The sequence below is a fragment of the Oryctolagus cuniculus genome, chromosome 10 (assembly GCF_051225735.1).
Source record: "Oryctolagus cuniculus isolate XC-2025 breed Fujian yellow rabbit chromosome 10, ASM5122573v1, whole genome shotgun sequence".
In the NCBI taxonomy this organism is placed as follows: Eukaryota; Metazoa; Chordata; class Mammalia; order Lagomorpha; family Leporidae; genus Oryctolagus; species Oryctolagus cuniculus.
In genome coordinates, this window is record NC_142876.1 from 87,197,447 (window position 1) to 87,221,840 (window position 24,394).

At 43.3% G+C, this 24,394-nt stretch overlaps 2 protein-coding genes across 16 annotated transcripts in view; one reads left to right on the forward strand and one right to left on the reverse strand.

The window, feature by feature from the left end:
* The window catches only part of ATXN7 (ataxin 7), a 160,759-nt gene extending 159,290 nt beyond the window's left edge, over window positions 1–1,469 (reverse strand). Inside the window, exon 1 of one of the 2 annotated variants that reach the window (XM_070049965.2) lies at window positions 1,333–1,469. The gene's annotated coding sequence lies outside the window, so the exon portion shown is untranslated. Of the gene's footprint in view, window positions 1–1,247; window positions 1,268–1,332 lie in introns of those variants that run through there. The other variant, XM_051852241.3, reaches the window with a different exon arrangement.
* On the forward strand, window positions 827–22,764 carry THOC7 (THO complex subunit 7). 14 transcript variants are annotated; one of them, XM_070049973.2, is made up of 9 exons: window positions 843–882; window positions 12,662–12,725; window positions 15,323–15,440; window positions 16,992–17,119; window positions 17,432–17,518; window positions 19,818–19,875; window positions 21,173–21,239; window positions 21,329–21,398; window positions 22,433–22,764. In XM_070049973.2, the coding sequence occupies exons 4-9, from the start codon at window positions 17,011–17,013 to the stop codon at window positions 22,498–22,500; spliced, it is 459 nt and encodes a 152-aa protein (XP_069906074.1). In that variant the 5' UTR covers window positions 843–882; window positions 12,662–12,725; window positions 15,323–15,440; window positions 16,992–17,010; the 3' UTR covers window positions 22,501–22,764. The 14 variants fall into 14 exon arrangements, 10 of the variants coding, with proteins under 10 accessions (XP_089162130.1, XP_069906074.1, XP_089162125.1 ...); XR_016214753.1 differs by lacking the exons at window positions 843–882; window positions 12,662–12,725 and adding exons at window positions 1,681–1,708; window positions 20,215–20,320; XR_016214752.1 differs by lacking the exons at window positions 843–882; window positions 12,662–12,725; window positions 22,433–22,764 and adding exons at window positions 1,681–1,708; window positions 3,678–3,722; window positions 20,215–20,320.
* Window positions 22,765–24,394: the final 1,630 nt, after the last annotated feature.

The following is a 24,394-nucleotide window of genomic DNA, read 5'->3' on the forward strand; positions in this document are numbered from 1 at the left end:
TTCTTCCCAAACCAGGGAGGCTGCACACGCCGGGGGAGGGCAGGTCATACCAGAGACTCTTTACCCAAGGCAATTTTTGCCTTGGTGCCGAAAGTCAAATTCTTGAGCACTAATTCTGGATAGTACAGTAATGATATTATTAACGTTAGTGGCCTCACAGAATAGGAATCTAATTTACATTTACCGATTTCTAGCTAAGGGGTAGCTAGCTTCGCTGTCAGATACTGAGACTGACAAATCTTCCTCTTTGAAAGCACTGGCGCGGGAAAGAGTGAGCTTAAGTTGAGTAAACGCAGTCAATCAGGGCAGTAACCAAATTCATCCTACACAACTGCTTCATCCCGGGTAGGAAGACCCAGGGTGCATGGGACAGGGGCCGGACAACTGGGAAACTAACCAGGTGCCTCCATAAACTATCCAAGGCTACATTCAAAATTCAGACGTGCTTCTGGGGCTAAGCGTGCGTTTCACTGGAGCTCCAACTGGCTATACTGGTGCCTGAGTTTGCTTGCCCGCCTCTCATCCACCGCCACTTCAACGTTGCCTTTTACGAGAAGTTCGTCGAAGTTGAATCAGTGACTTTGGGAAAGAGAGGCCAATATAATCTGCAGGGTGCTCCGGAAATGTGTAATTCACACACAAGGCAACGTCTCTCCCAGAACACACCTCTCGCTCCCCCCCCCCGCCCCTTCTCTTCAACTTCCCCTTAAGAAGGGGGACAGTCACATTAAGACAGTTTTCGAAAATGCAAGGAAAAAATAAATAAAAGCACCCAATCGCGTTCACCGACGGGATTCCGGCTCGGGGAGGGGTTGGGGGCGGGGGAGTCTGGGTGCCGGGCCAGGACGACGCTCCCGGTGGCTCCGCGAACTGCTCCCGGAGGTCCACAAGTTTCTGTTTCACCCTCTCCCCTGCACTCGCCAGAGCCCAGGAAGGAAGGGGGCGGCCGCCAGGGCCGGAACCGCGCGACCTGGAACTCGGGGCCTTCTTTGGTTGCTGGCGGCGCCCGGCGCAAGTGCCCGCGTTCGAGACCAGCCTCGGCGCGCGTGGGCGCCAACTTCGCAAGGACCACCGAGCCTCCCCCAACCCCCAACGCCGCGCCCCTTCCGTGGCCTCCTCTCACGTCTCCCAGGCTCAGGCGGCTCCAGGCGCCCCCACGCCCTCCTCACCCCCAAGGGAGCGAGACCTCCAGCCCGCACCCCCCACCCCCGCCCAGCAGGATGGGGCAGTGGGACGGCCGCGGTCACCTTCCCCGGGGAAACGCAGGGACTCTCAACGCCCTGCAGCCCCCGCCGCGCTCCCGCAGCCTCGGCGGCGCCCGGGCGAGCTCACCTGGCGGCTGGCGGCGGCCTCCGGGGCGGCCTCTGGGCGTGGGCCGGGCGGGGGCGGCAGGGGGGGCGGCGGGGGCCGGGGCTGCAGCCGGGGCCGCCGCCGGCCGCCTGGCCTCGACCCCACACGCGCCGGCCGCAGCCTCCCGCGGGGAGTGCGGGGGGCGCGGGTCCCGCGGCGGCGGCGGCAGCGGCGGCGGCGGCGGCGCGGCGCGGCTCAGGCGTCGGAGCAGGCGGCCGCGGGCGCCGCCGCCTCCTCCTCCATGGCTGTTTACCCGGCTGCATTGTGGGAGTTTGACCGCCGCCGCCGCCGCCAACCGCCGCCTCAGCTTGCGCCGCCGCCGCCGCCGCCGCGCACGCCATGGGAGCCGTGACAGACGGTGAGGCTCCCTCGCAGTCGCCCCGGTCCGCTCCCCAGCCCTCCTCGGCCTCCCTGAGACCCCCCCGGCGGGGAACGGCGCTTTCGGGAGCCCCTCGGCCTCCCTGGCCGCTACCGCCGAGCCCTTCGGCCTTGCCGATCTATCCCAGGAGCCCCAGGCCTTGCCGGCCGCTTCACCTAGCCCTTCGCCCTAGTGGCAGAGGCCCCTGGGCGCCTTGGTCCGCGCGCCGAGGGTGCGCGGGGCCCGTGGAGGGTGTGCCGGGAGGGTCGCCGGGGGCTGCGAACGCACGTGGCGGCCGGGCGGGAGACGGGGTCTCGGCTGTCCCGGGTCATGATGGAGTCCCGGGTTGGCGGAGCCCAGGGGGTGGGGATGGCGCGGGGCTGGGTGTCTGGAATGAAGTGGGAGCCCTAGAAGTTTCGGGATATGAAGTGGCTACAGAGGGAGACGACCTCTGAAAGGGGTCCTTTGGGCAGATGGCGAAGGGCGCGTGGAACCTGTGGGTGGAATGCCATGAGGGCTTCAAGGAGGAGTGGATTTGAGGTTGGGACAGGTTGCTGGAGACGTGATCTGGAAGGAGTAGATGTGGATGAGGCCCTTGCAGGGCAATCAAAGTGTTACTTGGGTGCTAGGGTTACTAGGTAAGGAGCCTGAACAGGGATCAGGTCGGTAAAGGGGACGTGTGGGTGTGGATCAAGGAGGGCGGGTTGTGGACCCGTTGTACCGGCAAGCAGAAATAAGGAGACTGGATTTGGGGAAGGGTGAACAGCCATGATGGGCGACTGGACGGGGAACCTAAAAGGTATTTGGTTAGGAAAGAAAGAGGCCCATGGATATCTGCGGTATTGGGGTTTATTTGTGGAGAAGGTGACCAGGAACTATAGTTGCCTATGGACGGTCCAGCTCTGAAGAGTTGAGGACCCGTAGGGTCCCTACAGTAAGGATCAGACAATGGAAACAACAGCTCTGGTCCCAGACTTGTGGGCTGACAGGCGTAGTGTAGGTGGGAGGCTTTGAAAGGCCCAGGGACTCCATGGAAATTTTTACTTCCTTTCCTTCCGGTTTCTTTTATTCGGTAGTGAATGTATTCTACCCCTTGCGAGGCCTTGTTCAAAACAGAAGCCAAGAACCAATAGGCAAGGCCTTTTCCCCACACTGAGGTTAGATTCTGATAGAAAAAACGCATTGGAGAATTCGTTTTAAAACGAGCAAGTGTTCACACAGGGAAAGTACATGGTTGAGAGCTGTAGGGGCATGTAACAGATTCTTTTTTTTTTTTTTTAAGATTTATTTATTATTTATTTGAAAGCCAAAGTTACACAGAGAGAGGGTAGGCAGAGAGAGGTCTTCCATCCACTGGTTCACTCCTCAATTGGCCGCAACGGCTGCAGCTGCACCGATCCAAAGCCAGGAGCCAGGAGCTTCTTCCAGGTCTCCCACGCGGGTACAGGGGCCCAAGGACTTGGACCATCTTCTACTGCTTTCCCAGGCCACAGCAGAGAGCTGGATCAGAAGTAGAGCAGCTGGGACTCAAACCAGGGCCCATATGGGATGCTGGCGCTTCAGGCCAGGGCATTAACCTGCTGCACCACAGCACCGGGCCCTGTAACGATCAAAACACCTCCCTGTAAGAATTTTTCTTCATCCTAGTTGTGGAGACTAAAACAGCTGTAACTAGACTAGAGTTCTGTGTGAGAATCCACTTGTGTAGAGGCATCTAAGTGTTGAAGTAAATCAAGAATTATAGTATTGTGTAAAATTTAGAAAGTTGGGAGCCAGACACTTTGCAGGGCAATAGAATAACATGAAAAGGCTGTACCATTGGTGTGGTGGGATCAGCTTTGCACTACACACGTGAACGAGAAGGGGCAAGGAAAGTGAGGAGCTACATGAGTGTCTTTTCCCCTTACTGATTTTTACATAGTATTTAAATCGTGCTTTGAGCAGTGTCCTTCTTATCCCTGCTTTGCAGATGAAAATGAGACACGGAGAAGTTACCTTGGCCAAAGGCACAGAGGTAGTAAGTTACAGAGCCCAGGCAAACTGGCTTCAGAGTTCTTGCTTTTGCCTGTTACACATGTTGTCTTTGCACTACCAGGGTGGTGGTCCTGGTGAGAGGTCATGGAATGCCCACCCGGAGAGGACGCGTGAGGTAGAACGGTAGGGCTTCGTTGAATGAGCACATGTGAGGGGAGGCATCGAGGCTGATCCGGGGTATCTGACTTGAGTATGCCTACTAGTACAAGTTGGGTTGTTTATTCAGGTAGAAAACTGTAAAGAAATGGTCGGTTTTGTCAGATGGGACTTGGGGAGATGGCTGCCTGCAGTCAAGTGCCCCCCACGTTTGGGGAGGCCAAGGGAATCCCCACTCCACAGCACTTCCAAGCTATCTGACCATGTATGTATGGGTTAACTAGCCTCTTTGAGCCTCACTTTCATTCTCTGTAAATGGGAGTGATAGAGAATTCCCCTCAGGGGGTTGTTTTGAGCATTAAAGTTGGAAAGGGCTTTGCACTGAGTCTGATATATCACTGTGTTCAGTAACCAGTGTTAAATGTAAGTTGTGCTGCTAGTCTGTCTTGTATTTTGCTTGGACAGGGACTGTGCCTTCCTCTTTGTAGTCTGCACTGATTGCATTCTCCATCAAGAGCCACCTTAAGTAGCCTCCCTTTTTTTCCCTAGAATTAGTTGATCCTTTACCTGTAATGTGTATTATTTTACACATGCTGCTGCAATGCCAGAAAACTTTTCAATCTGCTCACCATAATGAGAAAATATAAATACTAAATGGATGAGGAAACAGGGCATAAAAAAGCCTAAGTCTAGGAAAAACTAGAGGAAATTCAAAATGGGGTGATCCTCCAAATGTAAGAGGTGAAAGCTGGTACTGAAATTAAAGCTACAAGTGACTATTGCCCTAGCAGCCATGCTCTGCTCCTTCATTATGAGAGGAGGCAACATTTGACATGCCATTTTGTCTGTTGTTTTTTTTGTTTTGTTTTGTTTTTAAGATTTATTTATTGCCCAGCGCCGCGGCTCACTTGGCTAATCCTCTGCCTGGGGTGCTGGCACCCTGGGTTCTAGTCCCGGTTGGGGTGCTGGATTCTGTCCGGGTTGCTCCTCTTCCAGTCCAGCTCTCTGCTGTGGCCCCGGAAGGCAGTGGAGGATGGCCCAGGTCCTTGCTCCCTGCACCTGCATGGGAGACCAGGAGGAAGCACCTGGCTCCTGGCATCGGATCGGTGCAGCATGCCAGCCATTTGGGGAGTGAACCAATGGAAGGAAGACCTTTCTCTCTCTTTCTCTCACTGTTTAACTCTGACTTTCAAAAAAAGAGTTACACAGAGAGAGGAGAGGCAGAGAGAGAGGGAGGAGAGGTCTTCCATCTGATGGTTTGTTGGCCGCAGCAGCCAGAGCTGCACCAATCCGAAGCCAGGAGCTTCTTCCAGGTCTCCCACATGGTTGCAGGGGCTCAAGGACTTGGGCCATCTTCCACTGCTTTTCCAGGCCATAGCAGGGAGCTGGATTGGAAGAGGAGCAGTTGGGTCTTGAACCAGAGCCCATATGAACCAGCGCTTCAGGCCAGAGTGTTAACCTGCTGCACCACAGCGTGGTGTCTGTTTTAAATCCTAAAGGAAAAGTACGTCTTTGGGATCCTTCTAAAGAAAAGCCAGCCTCATACCTTTTACTTCTCATCAGCATTGGGGATCATAGAACTGTTTCTTAGCATACCCTTTGATAAGTCAAAGAAAGCTATCGCAACAATGTAGCAAAGCATTTTAAATTGAAGACAGTGTGGTTTAGAGACCTGCATTGTGGGGTGGCAGATTAAGCCACTGCTTGGGATGCTGGTATCATATCAGATGCTGGCTCAGTAATGGGGTTTCTGCCACCCACATGGGGTACCTGGATGGAGTTTGAGGCTCCTGGCTTCTGCCTGACCCAGGCCTGGCTACTGGCAGCCATCTGGGGAGTGAACCAGTGGATGGAGCATCCTATATGTGTGCTTGCTTGTTCTCTCTCACTCTCTGCTTCTCTTTCTCTCTCAGGCTTCAAAAAAAAAAAAAAAAAAATTAAAGTATGCTTTAGGTGGATTACTGGGTAGCTCACCAATCTGGCTTTATTCAAAGCACATTTGCTTACTTGTGTATTGCTTACTTGTTCTTAGAATATGTAGACCATAGAATAAAAGATGAACTACTACAATTTTTTCAGACAGTTCTCTGTAAACATCACTTCTGTTAACTGAGCTTTTGCGAGGAGTAAGGGGAAGTGAGCTGAAATGAGTGATATGTGGTCAGTCAACAAATATCTATTACATACCCTTTTTTAATTTTTTTAAGAGTTATTTACTGGGGCCAGCGCTGTGGCACAGTGAGTTTAAGCCCCAACCTGCAGTATCAGAATCCCACATAGGTGCTGGTTCGAACCCTGGCTGCTCTACTTCCAATTCAGCTCTCTGCTATGGCCTGGGAAAGCAGTAAAAGATGGCCCAAGTCCTTGGGCCTGTACAACCATGTGGGAGACCTGGAAGAGGCTCCTGGCTCCTGGCTTTGGATTGCCTTAGTTCTGGCTGTCGTAACCATTTGGGAAGTTAACCAGTGGATGGAAGACTTTCTCTCTCTCTCTCTCTCTCTTTCTCTCTCTCTTTCTGGCTATGCCTCTCAAATAAGTAAAATAAATCATAAAAATATATATGTATGTATGTATTTATTTATTTGAAAGGCAGTTAGAGAGGGACAGAGAGAGATCTTTGTTCTGATGGTTCATTCCAATGGCTTCAAAGGCCATAGCTGAGCCAATCAGGTGCCAGGAGCTTCTCCCAGGTCTCCCACGTGGTTGCAGGGGTTCAAGCACTTGGGCATTCTTTTGCTGGCTTCCCAGGCACATTAGCAGGGACCTGGGTCAGAAGTGGAGCAGCTAGGACACAAACCAGCACCCATATGGGATTGCAACGCTGGCCCCTTGCGTAGCTTCTAGGCAGAGCATTAGGTGCTAGTTGCCACATACTAGACAGAGGAGGGCCATGACCCCTTCTTGGGGAAAAAGACACAATCACATGCAGTCAAATGAGTGAGTAAGTTCTAAAAAAGAACATTATTAAGTTATGAGAAAGAATTTGAGGAAATCATGATGGAGAGTAATAGGGCAAGGCTATCAACAATTGGGTTAAAATTAAGTGATCACAGGTATAACCTTTCTGAAAAGACCCGCAGGGGTTAACTGGTTACAAACCAAAGGAAGTGTTTCTGGCAGAGGTAAGAACCACACAGAGGCCTCAGGTGGAAACCAGCTCTGTGCTGCCCCTTGAGGAAGAAAAGGGAGGGCAGTAGGCTGCATCCCGGTGAGCCAGGAAACATGTGTTACAAAAGAATGCCAATGGGAACCTGGGACTATGGGAAGGAAATGGTTAATATGAACATTTGAAAATGGCTGGAGGATTTTAAGTGGGAGAGTTAGGGATCCAGTTCATGTTTTAGATCCTCATGCAGAGAATGGAAACAGAAAAATTACTGCAAAATATTCCAGATGAGAGATGGTGTGGTCTTTGGTTAGTGTGGTGGCAGTGGAGAAGGCAATGAAAAGTGAGTGTCCTTGGATCTTACTCAGGTTACAGAAAGCCCTCGCAGGAGAACTGGAACCTGTCCCTAATGCGGATCAATGTCTTCTTAGAGATGTGAGGTGCCTGAAGCCCTGTGATTCAGAGGTGTGTGGTGACTAGAGCCCTGCATGTGCATGTGCATTTCCACCTGGACTGGGGGCTCTTCAGGAAGCAGCCCCTTTTCCCCTGCACCCAGTCTGAGGAATTGCCCTAGCTCCCAGGGAAGGAGAGAGACACTGTATTGCCATCTGCAAGTAAGAATACTGCATTGTAACTATCACCAGCACTGTCATTTGATAAATGGAAAAAAAAAAAAAATGGAGGTCCTGGGAGGGTAGTGATTTACAAGCAGGCAGCAGTTAGTGGCACAAACCATTTTCTGTCCTCACACTGCCACCCTAGCGTTGTGGCTAACTGAAAAACAGTTTAGATGTTGTCACTGTTAATTTAAACTATGTTAACAGTTTGTATCTTGTAGGTGTTAATTTAAAGGGTGTTAAACAGTGTTAGTACCCTGATAGAAATCATTTCAGAAGCACTTTTTGCAGCACAGAGAACATTAGGTAGATAACACTGATATGCCAGAGCAACAGATGGAAGAAGAGAGGAGAGGTGGGGTGAGATGAGGCTCTACCCATTTAATAGTGTGTGTTGGCTTTGACAGGCTTTTTTTTTTTTTTAATTAGAAAAGAGTAATGCATAGATACATGCTTGTTAAAATTCCAAGTGATACTTTCTAATATGCCTATGAATAACATGACAGAATAATGGAATTTCCTATGACTTTGTAATAATGTAATTGTGTATATTTTCCTATGAATACAGAGGTGACACTGCTTCTCTGTAAAAGGAAGATAATAGTATGCGTTTTATGGGGTTGTTTCAAGAACGGAGTGTGAATAATATGTGTAAAGCACTTTGAAGTTGAATGACCACTTAATTTATTGCCCGGACCAGTGAAAGAAAATGAATAAATAATATTTCTTTAGCCAGATAAATGGTTCTTTAAAAGAGGATTGGAGAGTCAACCTTGTCTTTATTAGCACTAAAAACATTTAGATAGACGTGGGGAGAAGCAAAGACTGCTGCACTAGTTTTTGCTTTTCTTTTTTAATTTTCTCATTTGATTTTGGTGTAAGTAATTTACATTGGCATCAGCTGCTTGTTTAGGTTGGCCTTAAGTGTCTCAGAAGAGATCTGTATTTACATGGAGCAATCAAACCATTTTATTTATTGCTCTTTTCACCCACACTTTACATTTTGTCTTAATGCTGTTGACCTTGGCCGGCGCCGTGGCTCAATAGGCTAATCCTCCACCTTGCGGCGCCGGCATACCGGGTTCTAGTCCCGGTCGGGGCGCCGGATTCTGTTCCGGTTGCCCCTCTTCCAGGCCAGCTCTCTGCTATGGCCCGGGAGTGCAGTGGAGGATGGCCCAAGTGCTTGGGCCCTGCACCTGCTGGCTCCTGGCTTCAGATCAGGGCGAGCAGCGCGGCAGCCATTGGAGGGTGAACCAACGGCAAAAGGAAGACCTTTCTCTTGGTCTGTCTCTCTCACTGTCCGCTCTGCCTGTCAAAAAAAAATACTGTTGACCTTAAAAATTATTGTAACGAATTAAGCTTTTCAGAAGGCAGGGCAGGTGCTATTCCTATCATAAGGAATCTGATGAATAGGTCATCGTAATTCATCTTAATCACTCAAAGCAGTGGTGATCCAGTGATTAATAGGAGTCTGCACAAATATTATTTTATATGACTTTCATCTTGCCGGTTAATTTACTATCAGTAAAATACTTTCTAATCCATCCTTACTGTTTTTACAGGATGGACCAAGGCCTGCCAGAATTAATAGAACCAGGATACTTGAAAGTTCATGGAAAGGGGTATTAAAAGATAAGCTTATTTTGGTGCGAAAAAGAGAAATCCATGCATATAGTCTTTCATAGTACATATCTCCCATGACCTTTCTGAACTACCCTTGTATAAGGACACATTCAAATTGCTTACAGAGAGTTTCAGGCTTGATAATTTATGAGGTCAGTGTATATAGTAAGCAAAACATGTTTTAGGTGTGTTCAGCATGGAGCTAATTGTTAAGATATCTTTTTTTTTAAGATTTTTATTTATTTCTTTGAAAGGCAGAGTTACAGAGAGGCAGAGAGAGAAAGGTCTTCCATCTGCTAGTTCACTCTCCAAATGGCTGCAACAGTAGGAGCTGGGCTGATCTGAAGCCAGGAGCCTGGTGTTTCTTAAGAGTCCCCCACACAGGTGCAGGGGCCCAAGGACCTGGGCCATCTTCCACTGCTTCCCCAGGCCATAGCAGAGAGCTGGATCAGAAGTGGAGCAGCTGAGTCTTGAACCGGCGCCCATATGGAATGCTGGCACTGAAAGCGGCAGCTTTACCTGCTATGCCACAGGTCATTTATAAACTTAAAGAAAAAAAACCAGGCTGTCCTCAGACTGGCAGCTTTTTGTTTTGTATTGTTACTTTGGGAATTGTGCTCCACATTTTATATGTGCTATTCTAGTGCACAGAAGAGTTTGCTAGGCAGCAAGAGTCCACGTGGACACTGAGTTAATAGAAATAACTGTGAACCTGCTTTACGTTTGAGACAGAAGCAATTTGTGAATAATAGTGATAACTAGGCAAAAGTTTGTTTGCATTAATGCGTAATATTATCTACCTAGAAATATAGGTACATCTTTAGATATATCTTCAACATCTCTAGTGTTTTTAGGATGATACAGGTTGTAGATTAAATGTAAGATAAGGATACTTTTTTTTTTTTTTGTTCTTTCTCTACCATAGATTTTTATTTCCACTAAGGTGTTGTGTGTTTTTTTGTTTTGTTTTGTTTTGTTTTGTTTTTTTGACAGGCAGAGTGGACAGTGAGAGAGAGAGAGAGAAAGGTCTTCCTTTGCCGTTGGTTCACCCTCCAATGGCCACCACGGCTCGCGCGCTGCGGCTGGTGCACCGCGCTGATCCGAAGCCAGGAGCCAGGTGCTTCTCCTGGTCTCCCATGGGGTGCAGGGCCCAAGCACTTGGGCCATCCTCCACTGCACTCCCTGGCCACAGCAGAGAGCTGGCCTGGAAGAGGGGCAACCAGGAAAGAATCCGGTGCCCCAACCGGGACTAGAACCCGGTGTGCTGGTGCTGCAAGGTGGAGGATTAGCCTAGTGAGCCGCGGCGCCAGCCTATTTCCACTAAGTTTTACAACAGTCCTACAAAGTAGATAGTTTTATTCTCATTTTACAAGTGAGATCATGTTGGTCTTGTGCACACTGGGTGAAGTAACCAGTAATTGACTGCAGTTTTGTTACCTTTGGCCCGGGGATAGGCTGTGAAAGGTGCTTACTGTGAAGAGGGATAGGGCTGAAATGCAGGAGGGGCTGTGAATGCCAGGCTAGGGAATCGGCTTCAGTGCCAGAGCAAGTTCTACCACACTCCCACTCATGCCACCCCAAGGTTCTCATTGGACCCTGCCATTTTCTCACCAAGTTTTTGTGCTCAGTCCTACTCTGCCTTCCAGGACCTGTCATTCTCATCTGCTCTCTGTTTAGTGTAGGCTACAGACCAGCCTTTCTGCCTCAAGGCTTTTCCAGGTGTAGTCCATTTGGTGTGCTGCCCTCAGCTTGATCCCCCGTAGAAAAATTCTACCCATGAATATTTAGCAATTCTCAGTTGCCTGCCAGCAGGGGCAACATTTACTGGTATGACATTTCCTAGTATGATCTTCCATAGTCTGACTCCAACTGCCTTTGCATACTTGAGTCCCACGATTGATTCAGGGTCTGTGGTGTTGTGGTGCACTTGTGCTCCAGATCTAGCCATCCGTTCGCCACCTCTGCTAGAACTCACAGCTTTTTCCCAGCTGGGGATGGGGGTAGGGAAAGGACTTCAGTTTTCCTTTTTAAACAACAGATTTTGAGTACTCTTGAGGTTTAAAATTCAAAACATAAACAGATATCTCTGCATCTTCCAGCCACTTCCCCATCTACTCTGCTTATACTGTTCCCTCCCTTGGTAATTCCTCTTATTTGTTTCTTATATGTCCTCCCAAGATATCTATGAAAATATAAGCACATATTATAAATATCTCCCCCTCCTAGTTTTATGCAAAAGGGAATGTTCTACACCTATTGTTCTGCACCTTCCTCTTTTATTTAACAAATTATCTTAGATGATCTTGGTATATCAGTACGTAGAGTGCTTCCTCATTTTTCTCATTTTTTAAGAGTTTCATAGTATTCCATCATGTTTGCAGAGAGAGAGAGAGATCATCAGCTAGTTCACTTCCCAAATGGCCACAATGGCCAGAGCTGAGCAGATACAAAGCTGGGAGCCTGGAGCTTTTCCCTGGTCTCTGACATGGGTGCAGGGGCCCAAGGACTTGGGCCATCTTCCACTACTTTCCCAAGGCATAGCAGAGAGCTGGATCAGATGTGGAGCAGCCGGGCCTCCCACTGGAACCCGTATGGGGTCCTGACACTGTAGGCAGTGACTTTACTCACTATGCCACAGAGCTGGCCGCTGAAATTTGTTTTTATTAAGGAATTGTTTTTATTTGAGAGTTAGAGAGGCAGGTATCCCCCATCTGCTTTTCACTCCCCAAATGGCTGAGTATGGACAAGCTGAAGCTAGGAGCTGGGAACTCAATACAGGTGGGTGTCAGGGACCCAACCACTTAAACATTACCTGCTGCCTTCCAGGTGTGCGTTAGCAGGAGCCAGGAGTTGAAACCAGGCAGTCCAAGCAACCCGGTGGGATTCAGGTGTCTAAACCAAGGTTTTAATCACTTGACTAAATACAGGCCCCTCTCTTAGTTTTTCTGAGAGGTGATTTTTTTTTTTTAAAGATTTAGTTGTTTATTTGAAAGGCAGAGTTGCAGAGAGAAGAGGAGTCAGATCTTCCATCTGCTGGTTCTCTCCCCAAATGGCCCACAGCAGCCGTGGTTGGGTCAGGCCAAAGGCAAGAGCTTCATCTGAGCCTCCCATGTGGGTGCAGGGATGCAAGGGCTTGGACCATCTTTCACTGTTTTCCCAGGCACATTAGCAAGGAGCTGGATCTAAAGTGGAGCCACTAGGACACAAACTAGCACCCACATGGGATGCTGGTGTTGTAGGCAGTTCCTTAACCTGCTATGCCACAGTGCCATCCCCTTAAGAGGTGATTATTAAGTATCAAAAGAGCAGCTGAAATACTGTTTCCTGATTCCCTCAAGCCTCAGTGAGTTCTCTTAATCCATACTGTGTGTGTGTGTGTGTGTGAGTGTGTCACTGTCACCCTTCTATATATGTGTATGTAGGTGTGTGTTGTTTCCCCAGAGTGAAATATCCCAAATCTTTATTTCATATCTTCAGAACTTAATGTGGTACCTTGTGGACACATCTACTCCTTGATCAAATATTCACATCTTTTATACAGGTAAAATAATCAGTCTTGTGGATGTGAAAATAAGAGTGTTGCATGCTAGCCCTGCGTGGTGGTTTATTGAGACAAAGCTCTTTTACAAGGAACATGGCCCAGTTCAGGCATCACAAATCAAATTTAGAAATATGTATTGAGCATCTGAAATGTGTAAGGCATTGTATGGGATGCTGAGGAGGAAGTAGAATGAACAAGACACAGGACAGGCTTTCGTGAATCTTTTCCCAAGTGGGAAATATGAGAATAGTCTGTAAATTTGGTTTCTTTTGCTTGTACAGTGTCCTAAATATTTTTCACAAACTTTTATAATTGGAGCATGATATGGTTACAAGTATATGAAAGTGCACAGATCACATGTATACAGCTGGAATGTTCACAAAATGTGTCTTAAAACATTTTTAGATACCAGACTTCAAAAATAAAATCTAATATCTTCCTTCTCGGGGAATTCATCACCATCCCGCCCCGCCTACAGTTTCCCACAGATGTTATCTGCCTTTTGTGTGTTTGTTCTTGGTTTTTATTTATTTATTTGTGAAAGAGTTTTCCCCTCCATTGATTGAGTCCCCTAAATGCCCACAGCAGGCAGAGCTGGGCCAGGCTTAAGTCAGGAGCCTAGAACTCAACCAGGTCTCCCACATGGGTGGCAGGGACCTATCTGTTGGAGCCATCATCCACTGCCTCCCGGGATCTGCATTCGCAGGAAGCTGGAGTCAGGAACCTGAGTCAGAACTTGATGTGGCTCCAAAATTAGATGCAGTTGTCGGAACTGCTAAGTTAAATGCCCACTCGTCTCTGTGTTTTGAATGCATAAAGCAGGAGGCCCTAGAATCTGGAAAGAACATTGGGTTTGAGGAGACTTGAAAAAAAGGCAGAAAAAGACCAACAAAGGAATTATTGAAGTGCACCAGTGCCACCGGATTACCTCAACCAATGGATGTTTCCTTTTATTTTAATAACTTAAGACATTTGTAGTACAGACAGCAAAACTAAAACCAGTTCATTTTGTGCATTTTTATCTTATCAAGCTCTGTTTTATGTGTCAGTTTCTCCAAAAAACATTGGTGATTTAAATCCAAAAAGCATTCATCTGTGTTATTAAAATGTAAACTGTAAACACCTGATGAATCTAGCGTCAGCAATCTTCCAAAGCCTTGACTCTGACAACCAAACCCAGCTCTAAAAATGTATATCTGATGTTATCACAGAATATATTTTAAAACTGGAACCATCTGCCTTCCAAAGTTTCTCTCTATTGCACCTGCGCTCAAAAATACTTCTGCCTACACACAGGAACTGTTGTTTAAAGATTTTGCTGTTGATTCATCATGTAGGCTCTCCAGGAATTGTTCACACTTAATGTATTTTTTGAAACTGTGCATGCCTATGGTTCAAAAAGAAAAACAAAAACAAAAAGACAACCAGCGACTACAAACGCATTTCAGAAAATTTTGTCTTTTCTCACTTCTTTTTGTCTTCCCTCTCATTAGAAAGAACCTCTGAAACCAGGCTTTTGAGGATCATTCCAGAGATATTCTCTGAATACACACATGCAGGTGTAGTCACGCACGCCATGCAGTGCCAACCCCTTTTCTGCAAGTGTGGTGGCGTACTTGCATGTGCTTCTTTGCACCTGTTTTGTTTTCATTGTAACATATTTAAGGGGATTTTTTTTTTCTGGTGTCAGTATATGTCTGTACTTTTCATTACACACTCTTGGAGTATATGAAGGATTCATAATTTTAACCAGTCTCTTAACTGGTGAGTGTGGAGGTTTGCAGTCTTTTTACTACAAACAGCACTGTTAAAACATCCCTTTTATCTGTCTGTGCCGAGTACGCTTATGTCTAGAGGATGACTTCCTAGAATTGGAATTACGGAGTCAGGAATGCGTGTGCGCTTTAATTTTGCCTGTTATTGTCCAGTGACCCCGGATGAGTGTACCAGTTTGCATTCCATTAGCATATGTAAGTGCAGTTTCCAAACACCCTTGTTAGCACTCTTGCTATCAGGTCTTTGATCCTTGCCAACATGATAAGATTAAAAAATGGTATCTTACCTTGGAATCGGTTTGCCTTTCTCTTGTTATAACCCAGTATTATTTTGTTCAGGCAAGAATAGTGGCTCAGGGCTGCCAGGCAGGCAGATTGGGGCCCTGCTTGTTACTAGTCATTATCATTTGCACTGCCTTTCTATTCCTTTTTTGCTTTTTCTTTTCCTTGGGGCAAAAGGAAGGCAGTGTTTAAAGAGAGAAAGACAGGGTCTCCCACGTGGATGGCACGTGGCCCAAACACCTAGGCCATCCTCTGATGCTTTTCCCAGGCCATTAGCAGGGAGCTGGATTGAAAGTGGAGCAGCCAGGACACAAACTGGCATGCATATAGGATGCCGTTGTCACAGAGAGCAGCTTTACCCACTGTGCCACAAGACTGGTCCTACCATTTTTATTTTTAAATGTACAGTTCAGTGGCTTTAAGTACATTTATATTTCAGTGATTGACTTTTGAGTGAATATGAGTCATGACATTGGTTGCCCCTTGAAAGTCCCGAGGAGCCAGATGGTCACTGATTCATACTGGCCTTCTTTCCCCCAGACGAAGTCATACGGAAGCGTCTCCTCATTGATGGAGATGGAGCAGGAGATGACCGGAGAATTAATCTGCTGGTGAAGAGTTTCATTAAGTGGTGCAACTCTGGATCTCAGGAAGAGGGGTATTTCAATTCATTGTTGTTTCTCTGCCAATGTTCTGATGTGATTTTGTTAAGGTATTGTTAATATTTCACATTTTCACTCACCTTAGATGTCCACTTGAGTCAAATTTTTTTTACTCAAGAGTGGATTTTTCTGGCCTTCTCTTCGTAGTCCTCCTTTATATTATTTTTTAATGCTTATTTATTTATCTTTATCTGCTGGTTCACTCCCCAAATGCCCCCTACAGCTAGTGTAGGGCCAGGCTGAAGCCAGGAGGAAGCAGGGGCTCAAGTCATCATCTACTGTCTTCCCAAGTGCATTAGCAGGAAGCTAGATTGGAAATGGAGGAGCCAGGACTTGAACCGGCACTCCAGGGTGGGGTGCTGGTGTCTAACCCTGCTCCACAGCAACTGCCTCTGCCACCTGTATATTTATTAAAACATGCAGAAGGCAAATTGGTAAGAAGAAAATTAAACTTAGGCTCATTAATTTGGTCACTTTTAACAGTTAAGTATTTAGCAAGACAAAATAAATGAAATTTTCTTATCATTAACAGAAAGTTGCCATAGAATGTATATATTAACATATATTAAAATATAGAATATATGTAGTCTTTTTTAGCATAGAAAAATTTTCCTTCTTTGAATTCAATAATTAATATATTTTCTAAAGTATTTTTGCTTATTTTTAAAGATTTCATTCATTTATTTGAAAGGCAGAGGTACAGAGTAAGAGACAGAGAGATTTTTCATCTGCTGGTTCACTCCCTGAATTGCTGTAATAGTTAGGGTTGGGCCAGGCCAAAGCTAGGAGCCAGGAACTCCATCCTGTTCTCTCACATGGGTATAGACACCGTAGCAGTTGGGCCATCATCCTCGGTTTTCCCAGATGCATTATCAAGGAACTGGATCAGAAGTAGAGCAGCCACGACTCAAACCATTACCCATATGGAACATCAGCATCGTAAATGGCAGCTTTACCTGCTATGCCACAAGGCCAGCCATGCAAATAGTTGTTTGAAATAAGCCTGTATTGATAAGATCAACATTTTCATCTTGGCATTTGTAACCAAACCAACTTATAAATTCGAGTACTATTAGGAAAATAAAAACATAAGGAGCAGGAACTCAGGGTGCAGTTGGTTAACCTGATGCCTGTAGCATCCCATATGAGTGCCAGTTCAAGTCCTGGCTGCTCCACATCTGATCCAGCTTCCTCCTAATGCACCCGGGAAAGCAGCAAAAGATGGCCCAACTACCTGGGTCCCTGCCACCCATGTGGGACACTCATATGGAGTTCAGGACTTCTGGCTTTGGCCTGGCGATTGTGGCCATTTGGGGAATGAAATAGCAGATCAAAGATTTCTCTCTGTTACCCTCTCTCTGTAACTCTGCCATTCGAGTAACTAAATGAATCTTAAAAAAAAGAAAAAAAAAGGAACAGATACTCTAAATTATTTTAAATAAAATAAATAATTTTCTCAGAACTTGGTCTAATTTCATTAACAAGTCTTTGCCTGCAGTTTTGGCAATTCAAAAACCTCTTTGTCCTGTCTCTCTGTTTTTCATTAGATACAGCCAATACCAACGTATGCTGAGCACACTGTCGCAATGTGAATTTTCAATGGGCAAAACATTACTGGTATATGATATGAATCTCAGAGAAATGGAAAATTATGAAAAAATTTATAAAGAAATAGGTAAGGAAAGTTGAAGTGATTATTATTTCTTTGTAAATGTGTTTTATGACCTAAAGAAAACACTATTTGCAATAACTGTTTTGATTGATGGTAAAAGAATAATTATCATTATCATATTAATAAAAATAATACCGTGTTAGCTACAAAAAGCTGTATTCTAAAATGATACCATATTTTAGGTTTAGCTATTATTTTAAATGCCGGTGTGTGTTCTATTAGCAGTGGAACTTATGTAGAAGCACATTTTAAAATTGAAAATGGATTGAAATTATACATGCTTTTATAACTATGTTATAAAACCATTTTGTATAGAATGTAGCATTGCTGGAGCACATGAAAAAATTGCTGAGTGCAAAAAACAGATTCTTCAAGCAAAACGAATACGAAAAAATCGCCAAGGTAAGGGTTTTGAGGGATTTATTGTGCACATACTTTATTAATGACTAATATGTTGTACAGTTTTTAATATTGTAAAATCTGCAGCTAAAGTATAAAAAGAAATTAGGAATTCAGTCCTTTAATACAGTATTATTCTTTAATATGGAGAAGGAAGTCTTTGATTAAAGAAAGTTATTACTGAATTTGTGTTAATTGTCCAAGTATGCCTTAAGTATTTTTACTGTTTTCATACCTCTTTGCTGAAATAATGTTATGGTTAATCAATGAAGGTGATTTACATCAGTACAATAGATTTAGAGGGTTTTTTTTTATTATTATTACTTTTAAAATTTATTTGTAAGAGTGACAGGGGAAAAGAGAAATCTTCTGTCTGCTGGTTCGGCCCTGAAATGGAAGCAGCAGAAGGGCTGGGCCAGGCCATCAAACCTCCCACGTGGGTGGCAGGGGCACAAACTCTGGAGCCGGCATCTGCTGCCTTTCAAGCACATTAGTGGATGACTGGACCAGAAGCAGAGCACTGGGACCCAGACCAGTGCTCAGGTAGGGGATGCAGGTATCCCAAGCAGCCTAAACTGCTGTGTCACAATTTTATTTACTTAATGAAGCAACTTTTAAAAAAAATGAGGGGCCAGCATTGTGGTACAGTGAGTTAAAAATCTGTTTATGATACGGGATGTTTACGATGGCACTGGATCAAGTCCCGGATGCATCCGATTCCAATCCAGCTTCCTGCTAATTTGTACCTGGGAAGGCAGCTAATGATGGTCCACATACTTGGGCCCGTGCCACCACCTGGGAGACTAGGATGGAGTTTCTGGCTCTGCGCTTCAGCCTGGCCCAGCTCTACATCTGGGGAGTGAACCAGTGGACAGAAGATCTCTTTCTCTCTGTCATTCTGCTTTTCAAATAAATCTTTAAAAAAAAAAAAAGGAAAGTAAGATACAATAAGTTTTTATTAAGTACACTGCAAGCATTTACAGGCTTTTAATATTTATAAGAAAATTAAATGTAATCTTTTTCTAATTTTGTTTTTTTTTTTTTAAATTGGAGTATGTCCTTAGAGTTTATAAAAGATATTTGAAAATAATTTTAATGATACGGCATTGCTGTTTCTATAATGTATATTGGAAAAAATAAAGATAAAATGTATAATTACATCTATGACATACATATGGAAACTAGAAGGAAATTAGAATATTATTCATTAATTTGGGGAGGTGTTTTTATGCCTTAAGTTCTTTTCATTTTTGTTTTGTTTTATTTTACACTGACCCTATATTATTTTGTAAGTAAAAAAAAAATTAAATAAAAAGCCTCACTTTATTGAATTAGTATGCTGAGTTCCAACACAATGAACTTTATTTTTTAATGAACTAATCAGGATAATTTTTTCTTTTTAAAAGTTAGGTTTTGTGAGTCTAAAATGTATATGATGACATTTCAATGGCCAGTTTACTATGAGATATATGTATTTAATAATATCAATTCTAAAATCATTTAAAAATATATTCAGGAAGTGGTTTTGTTTTGTTTTGTTTTTGTTTTTGTTTTTTGGTTAATAAGGATTCTAAGAGGATCCTCCATTTCTTCTTTCGAAAGAAAGATTACCAGGAACTACATGACTTACCCTGGAGGCCTTAGTGAAGCAGAAACAAGGGCCTGAATTTTAAATTATTTCTTAGCTTCTGAAATCAAAATGAATGAGAAGTATATTTGCTGTTGACTAAGTTAATGTTGGGAAATATTTACCTCACTGTATTGTTATATTTGTCCTCCTCCGTCTCTCCTTCCCCTCCTCGTTCCCCTCCTCCTCTTACTCTCCCTGGTGTTCCGACCCCCACTTCCTTCCTCCGCCTCCTCCACTTCTCTCCCCCTCCTCCTTCTCCTTCTCCTTCTTCTTCCTCTTCATCCTCCTTCTCATCCTCCTCCTTCCTCCATCATTCCTCTTCTGGGTAGATAGTGCATATAGAATCAGCCCGCTTGACGATTCGCTGATCATTTATGCATATGCTGACCTCTTATATTCCTTCTAGAAAATAGAAATTAAAAACAGAATTAGGAGTTTAAATCCTGTTTGGAACATGTTCGATGGTTACATGTCATTCCAGTTATGGTTGAATGCATTTTGTCAATACTCTTTATTTTTTCCAATTCTGGCAATACTCTTTCCATCTCTCAATTTTTTCCTCTCTTTAGGTATTAGGGAAACATTTAGGGGAGACTTGTGGTATTATCTGTTTTGTTTTGATAATACAGATTCAAAATACCTTAGTTTGGTAAATATTTTTATGTCTTTCAGAATATGATGCTTTGGCAAAAGTGATCCAGCACCATCCAGACAGGCATGAGACATTAAAGTAAGTTTAGCGCTTTACCTTGAAAGGCAACGACGTTTATACAGAAATCTCCGAGTGCTAGCCTATGCATTTCCTCTTAGATATACATCTGTCTTTCAAAAGGAAGGTTCGATCTTCAGTATCACAGATTCTGATAGTGCTCGATTGAAGTTTTCTTCCTCCAGCCTTGCTGCCTATGGGTCTCTGTTAGTCAGTGTTGTATTACTATAACAAGATACCCAAGACAAGCTGCTTATAAAGGAAGGAAGTTTGTCTTGGCTCCCGGTTTTGGAGGCTCGCAGTTCAGGGTTGGGCAGCCCTGTGGTTCAGTTGCTGATGGCAGTTCCCACAACATTGCAGAGCATCCCCTGGCAGGAGGGCGTGCTGGCCGGCGAAGGATCACACAGCAAGGCAGGAAGCAGAGATAATGGCTGCACCAACCTAGGCTTTAATAACCAGTCCTCTTGTGAGTACTGCCTCTGAGAGCATGCTCCCAGGGACCTGAGGACCTCCCAGTAGGCCCACCTCCTAGATGGCATAATTGGGTTAGATCTGTGGCTTCTTAGCACCACCAATTTATGAATTCAAGATTTCACTAGCTGTGTGATTTCTGAGAGCCATATCCTTTTCAACCCATTTCAAGGTATTTAATATGCATCAGTAGGAAAGTAGATAGAGTATGACCCATTCACATACTAGAATATTAAATATCAATTTAAAAGGGTAAATTAGATATATGTATATATAAACTGTCAAAGCACAGATCTTAAAACATTAGTGAAAAAAATAAGACATGCAATAAATTGTAGATTATTCCTAAGTTTGTGAAACACAGATAGTAAACATTTATAAAAATTAAATCATCTCAAAACACTTTATGTGTAATATTTGGTATATTAATGCTGTAAATTATTCATGAATTAAATATATACATTAAAAAGCATTATATTTAATAAGGTTGCATAACTAGGGCTAGAGTAGAAAAAAGGACCTGGAAGAGAAGACTGGGGGTAAGGTTCAAAGAGCTACCAGCAGTATCTTATATCTTTATAGAAAAAAAAAATGGCAGTATGTGAAAATGTATCAGTTCTTGGAATTTGTTATTTTCTGTTTCCTTGAATTTTTCAAAATTTGTCCAAATTGTAAATAATAAAAAGGAGTTAAGAAGAAATAATCCTCAGCTTTGAAAATCTTGTTAGAGTAGATTGTTAAACTTCTTATCCATTTGTTATTTTTGAAAATACTATTTAGTAACTAGAAATTTGGTATTAAATGTAAATTCTGTTCCTTCAATTGGCAAACTATAACTTTTTTTCAGGGAACTAGAGTCTCTGGGAAAAGAATTAGAGCATCTTTCACACATTAAAGAAAGTGTTGAAGATAAGGTATTTATTTACATATTATGTTAGCCTTTGTGATACATATATGCTTATAATACATCAATTTGCAAAATTTTATTTTCTTGTTAACACAGCTTGAATTGAGACGTAAACAGTTTCACGTTCTTCTTAGTACCATCCATGAACTTCAGCAAACATTGGAAAGTAAGTAGAATAATCTCAAAATGAATGCTTATGAAAACTCTGTGTTAATACAGGGAGATGCCTTTTGAAATATGCATTTTGGGGGCCAATGTTGTGGCATAGTGCTGGGATCCCTGTGGTCTTCATTTCAAGTTCTGGCGGCTCCACTTCCCAATCCAGCTCCCTGCTATTGTGCCTGGGAAAGCAGCTGAAGATGGCCCAAGTGCTGGGGCTCCTACTTACATGGGAGACCCGGAAGAAGCTCCCGGCTTCTGGCATTGGCCTGGCACAGCCTCTGCTGTTGCAGCCATTTGGGGAGTGAACCAGTAGATGGAAGATTTCTTTCTCTGTTCTCTCTCTCTCTCTCTCTCTCTCTGTGTAACTCTGACTTTCAGATAAATAAAAGAAATATGCATTGTGAAGAGAGTATATCTTACATTTCTGAATAGGAGAATAGCTGGATAATGTTAGCAGGCATCCATGCTGTTTAGCTTCGTAAAGTTATGCAGAAAAGCCTTACTTTATACTAATACATGACTTAAATATATGACATAGCTTAAGAAAAATTTAATGATGATGAGTTTAAAATTTTTCTTGGTTATTATAGTTTATTACTATAAAGAAATGATTCAAAACCCTGATAAGCAAGGTAAGTATTCAGTATATAAGAATATTTGCATACCCATTGATTGAATGGTGAGTGCCTTTGGGAACTATAGATGTGCTGTTTATATTTTCTGTAGCCAACTGGAAATTACCCTATTACCTGATCTTCTGATAGTTTTGAGGAGCCTAAGACTTGGATTTTTTGGGGGAAAATTTGGTAGAGAATCTAGCGTGCAGATTTTGCATTTTGATTCAACTAATCAACAACAACCCATACAATTTTAAAAACGAAACACTTCATGTGGGCTGATTATAGATACAAGCTAACTTTTCACTATTTTTGCTTTAAGTGTGTTGGCTAATAAAGGATAACAGTGTTCTCATATATTCACTAGAGACAAAATTTGGGCAAATTTGACTAAGGTTGTATGTTTCTTTCTCAATTACAGATGATGAAAAGCTCTCAGAGGTAGAAGAAGCTCAAGAAACAAGTATGGAAGCCAACCCTAAGCCATAGATGGGCTAATCACTCATCATTCCTAGGAATATTAAGATCACTACATGATCCTCGTGTGCTTAGAAATTGTTGTGCTCATGAGATAGTTAATGTTTTGGCAATGAGATACTTTGTTTTAAATGTTAATGTACATTTCATTCATATTTCTTTACACAAGGAAAATGCCTTCACTGTGGATTTGGTTTTGTTGAAATGCTTGTTTTTTATTATTAAAAGTTAGGAAGCAGCATCCCAAAATGTTTAATAAAATGTTTTCAAGCTGAATTTGTTTGTGCTTCTTACTATGTTAGTATCTAGTAGCACTGATAACTGCTAACATTTTAACTGGTAGCATCTATTGGCTTACAAAGTTAAGTTAAAGATTGTGAGACGTTGACATTTCTAGGATCTTCACGAGAAAATGAGTCCATTTCTGGAAATTATTACCACTTTTTTTTAAAATATTTAGACATCAGAATGTCTTTGATATAGAAATCAACAAACAACAAATGCTGATGAGGGTGTGGGGGAAAAAAGGTACCCTAATCCACTGTTGGTGGGAATGTAAACTGGTACAGCCACTGTGGAAGACAGTATGGAGATACCTCAGAAAGCTGAATACAGATGTACCATATGACCCAGTCATCCCTCTCCTGGGAATTTACCCAAGGGAAATGAATTCAGCATATGAAAGAGTTATCTGTATCCCCATGTTTATGGCAGCTCAATTTACATCTAAGATATGGAATCAACCCAAATGCCCATCAACTGAAGACTGGATGAAGAGATTATGGGATATGTACACCATGGAATACTACATAGTGGTAAAAAAAATTAATTCCTGTCCTTTGCAACAAAATATATGGAACTGGAAAACATACTTAGTGAAATAAGCTAGTCCCAAAAGGACAAATACAGTATGTTCTTGATCTGTGATAACTAATAGAACACCTGAAAAGTAATCTATAGAAGTAAAATTAAGACTCCAAGAAGCAATGATTTTGAACAGCCCTTGTCTCAACTGTTGAGAAACAGTTTTTTTTTCATACTATTTTAAATTCTTAGTATAGAGTTAATCATATGTGTATAAAGTTAATTGAAAATAGATCTTAGTAAAAAATAAGACTGGGAATAGGAGAGGGAGGAGGATAAGGGTGGGAGCATGAGTGGGAAGATGAGTGTGGTGGGAAGAATCACTATATTAAAGTTGTATTTATGAAATGCTGGGGGGAAAATGTTCTGACAGGTGCCAGCATTGTGACATAGCGGCTAAAGCCGTTGCCTGTGATGCTGGCATCCCATATGGATGCCAGTTTGTGTGACATCTGCTCTACTTCCAATCCAACTCCCTGCTAATGGCCTGGGAAAAGTAGTGCATGATAGCCCAAGTGTTTGGACTTCTGGCACCCATGTGGGAGACCCTGGCTCCTGGCTTCAGCCTGACCCAACTCAAGCCATCATGGCCATTTGGGAAGTGAAACAGTGGATGGAAGATTTCTGTTTCTCCCTCTCTGTAACTCTGACTTTCAAATAGGTAACTTTAAAAAAAAAAAAAAGATTTAGTGAAATAAGCCAGTACCAAAAAGACAAATACCATATGTTTTCCCTGACTTGTGGTAAGTAATAAACCACTCAAAAGGATGTAATGTATAGAAGGAAAATTGACATTTTGAGATTTGTTTATTGTTTACAAACCTTGTCTACACTCTTGAGGACAGTGGTTTTTCTACTTACTACTTGTTTAATTCTTTATTTGGTGGAGGACTAAGCTTGTGATTATAAAATAAAGTATGCCATTATAAAAATTAAAAAATAAAAAAGGAAGTCTAGGGTGGAAGGTATCATTATGCTCTTAAACCTATATATATGAAATTTGTTCACCTTATATAAATAAAATATTTAAAGTAAAAAAAGT

Bases quoted from the DNA above. Each gene is read 5' to 3' on its own strand.
- THOC7 (XM_089305999.1), top strand. The intron at 17,120-17,431 runs GTAAGGAAAGTT...CATTTTGTATAG, and splicing joins AAAAATTTATAAAGAAATAG to AATGTAGCATTGCTGGAGCA. The intron at 21,240-21,328 runs GTATTTATTTAC...TTGTTAACACAG, and splicing joins AAGAAAGTGTTGAAGATAAG to CTTGAATTGAGACGTAAACA.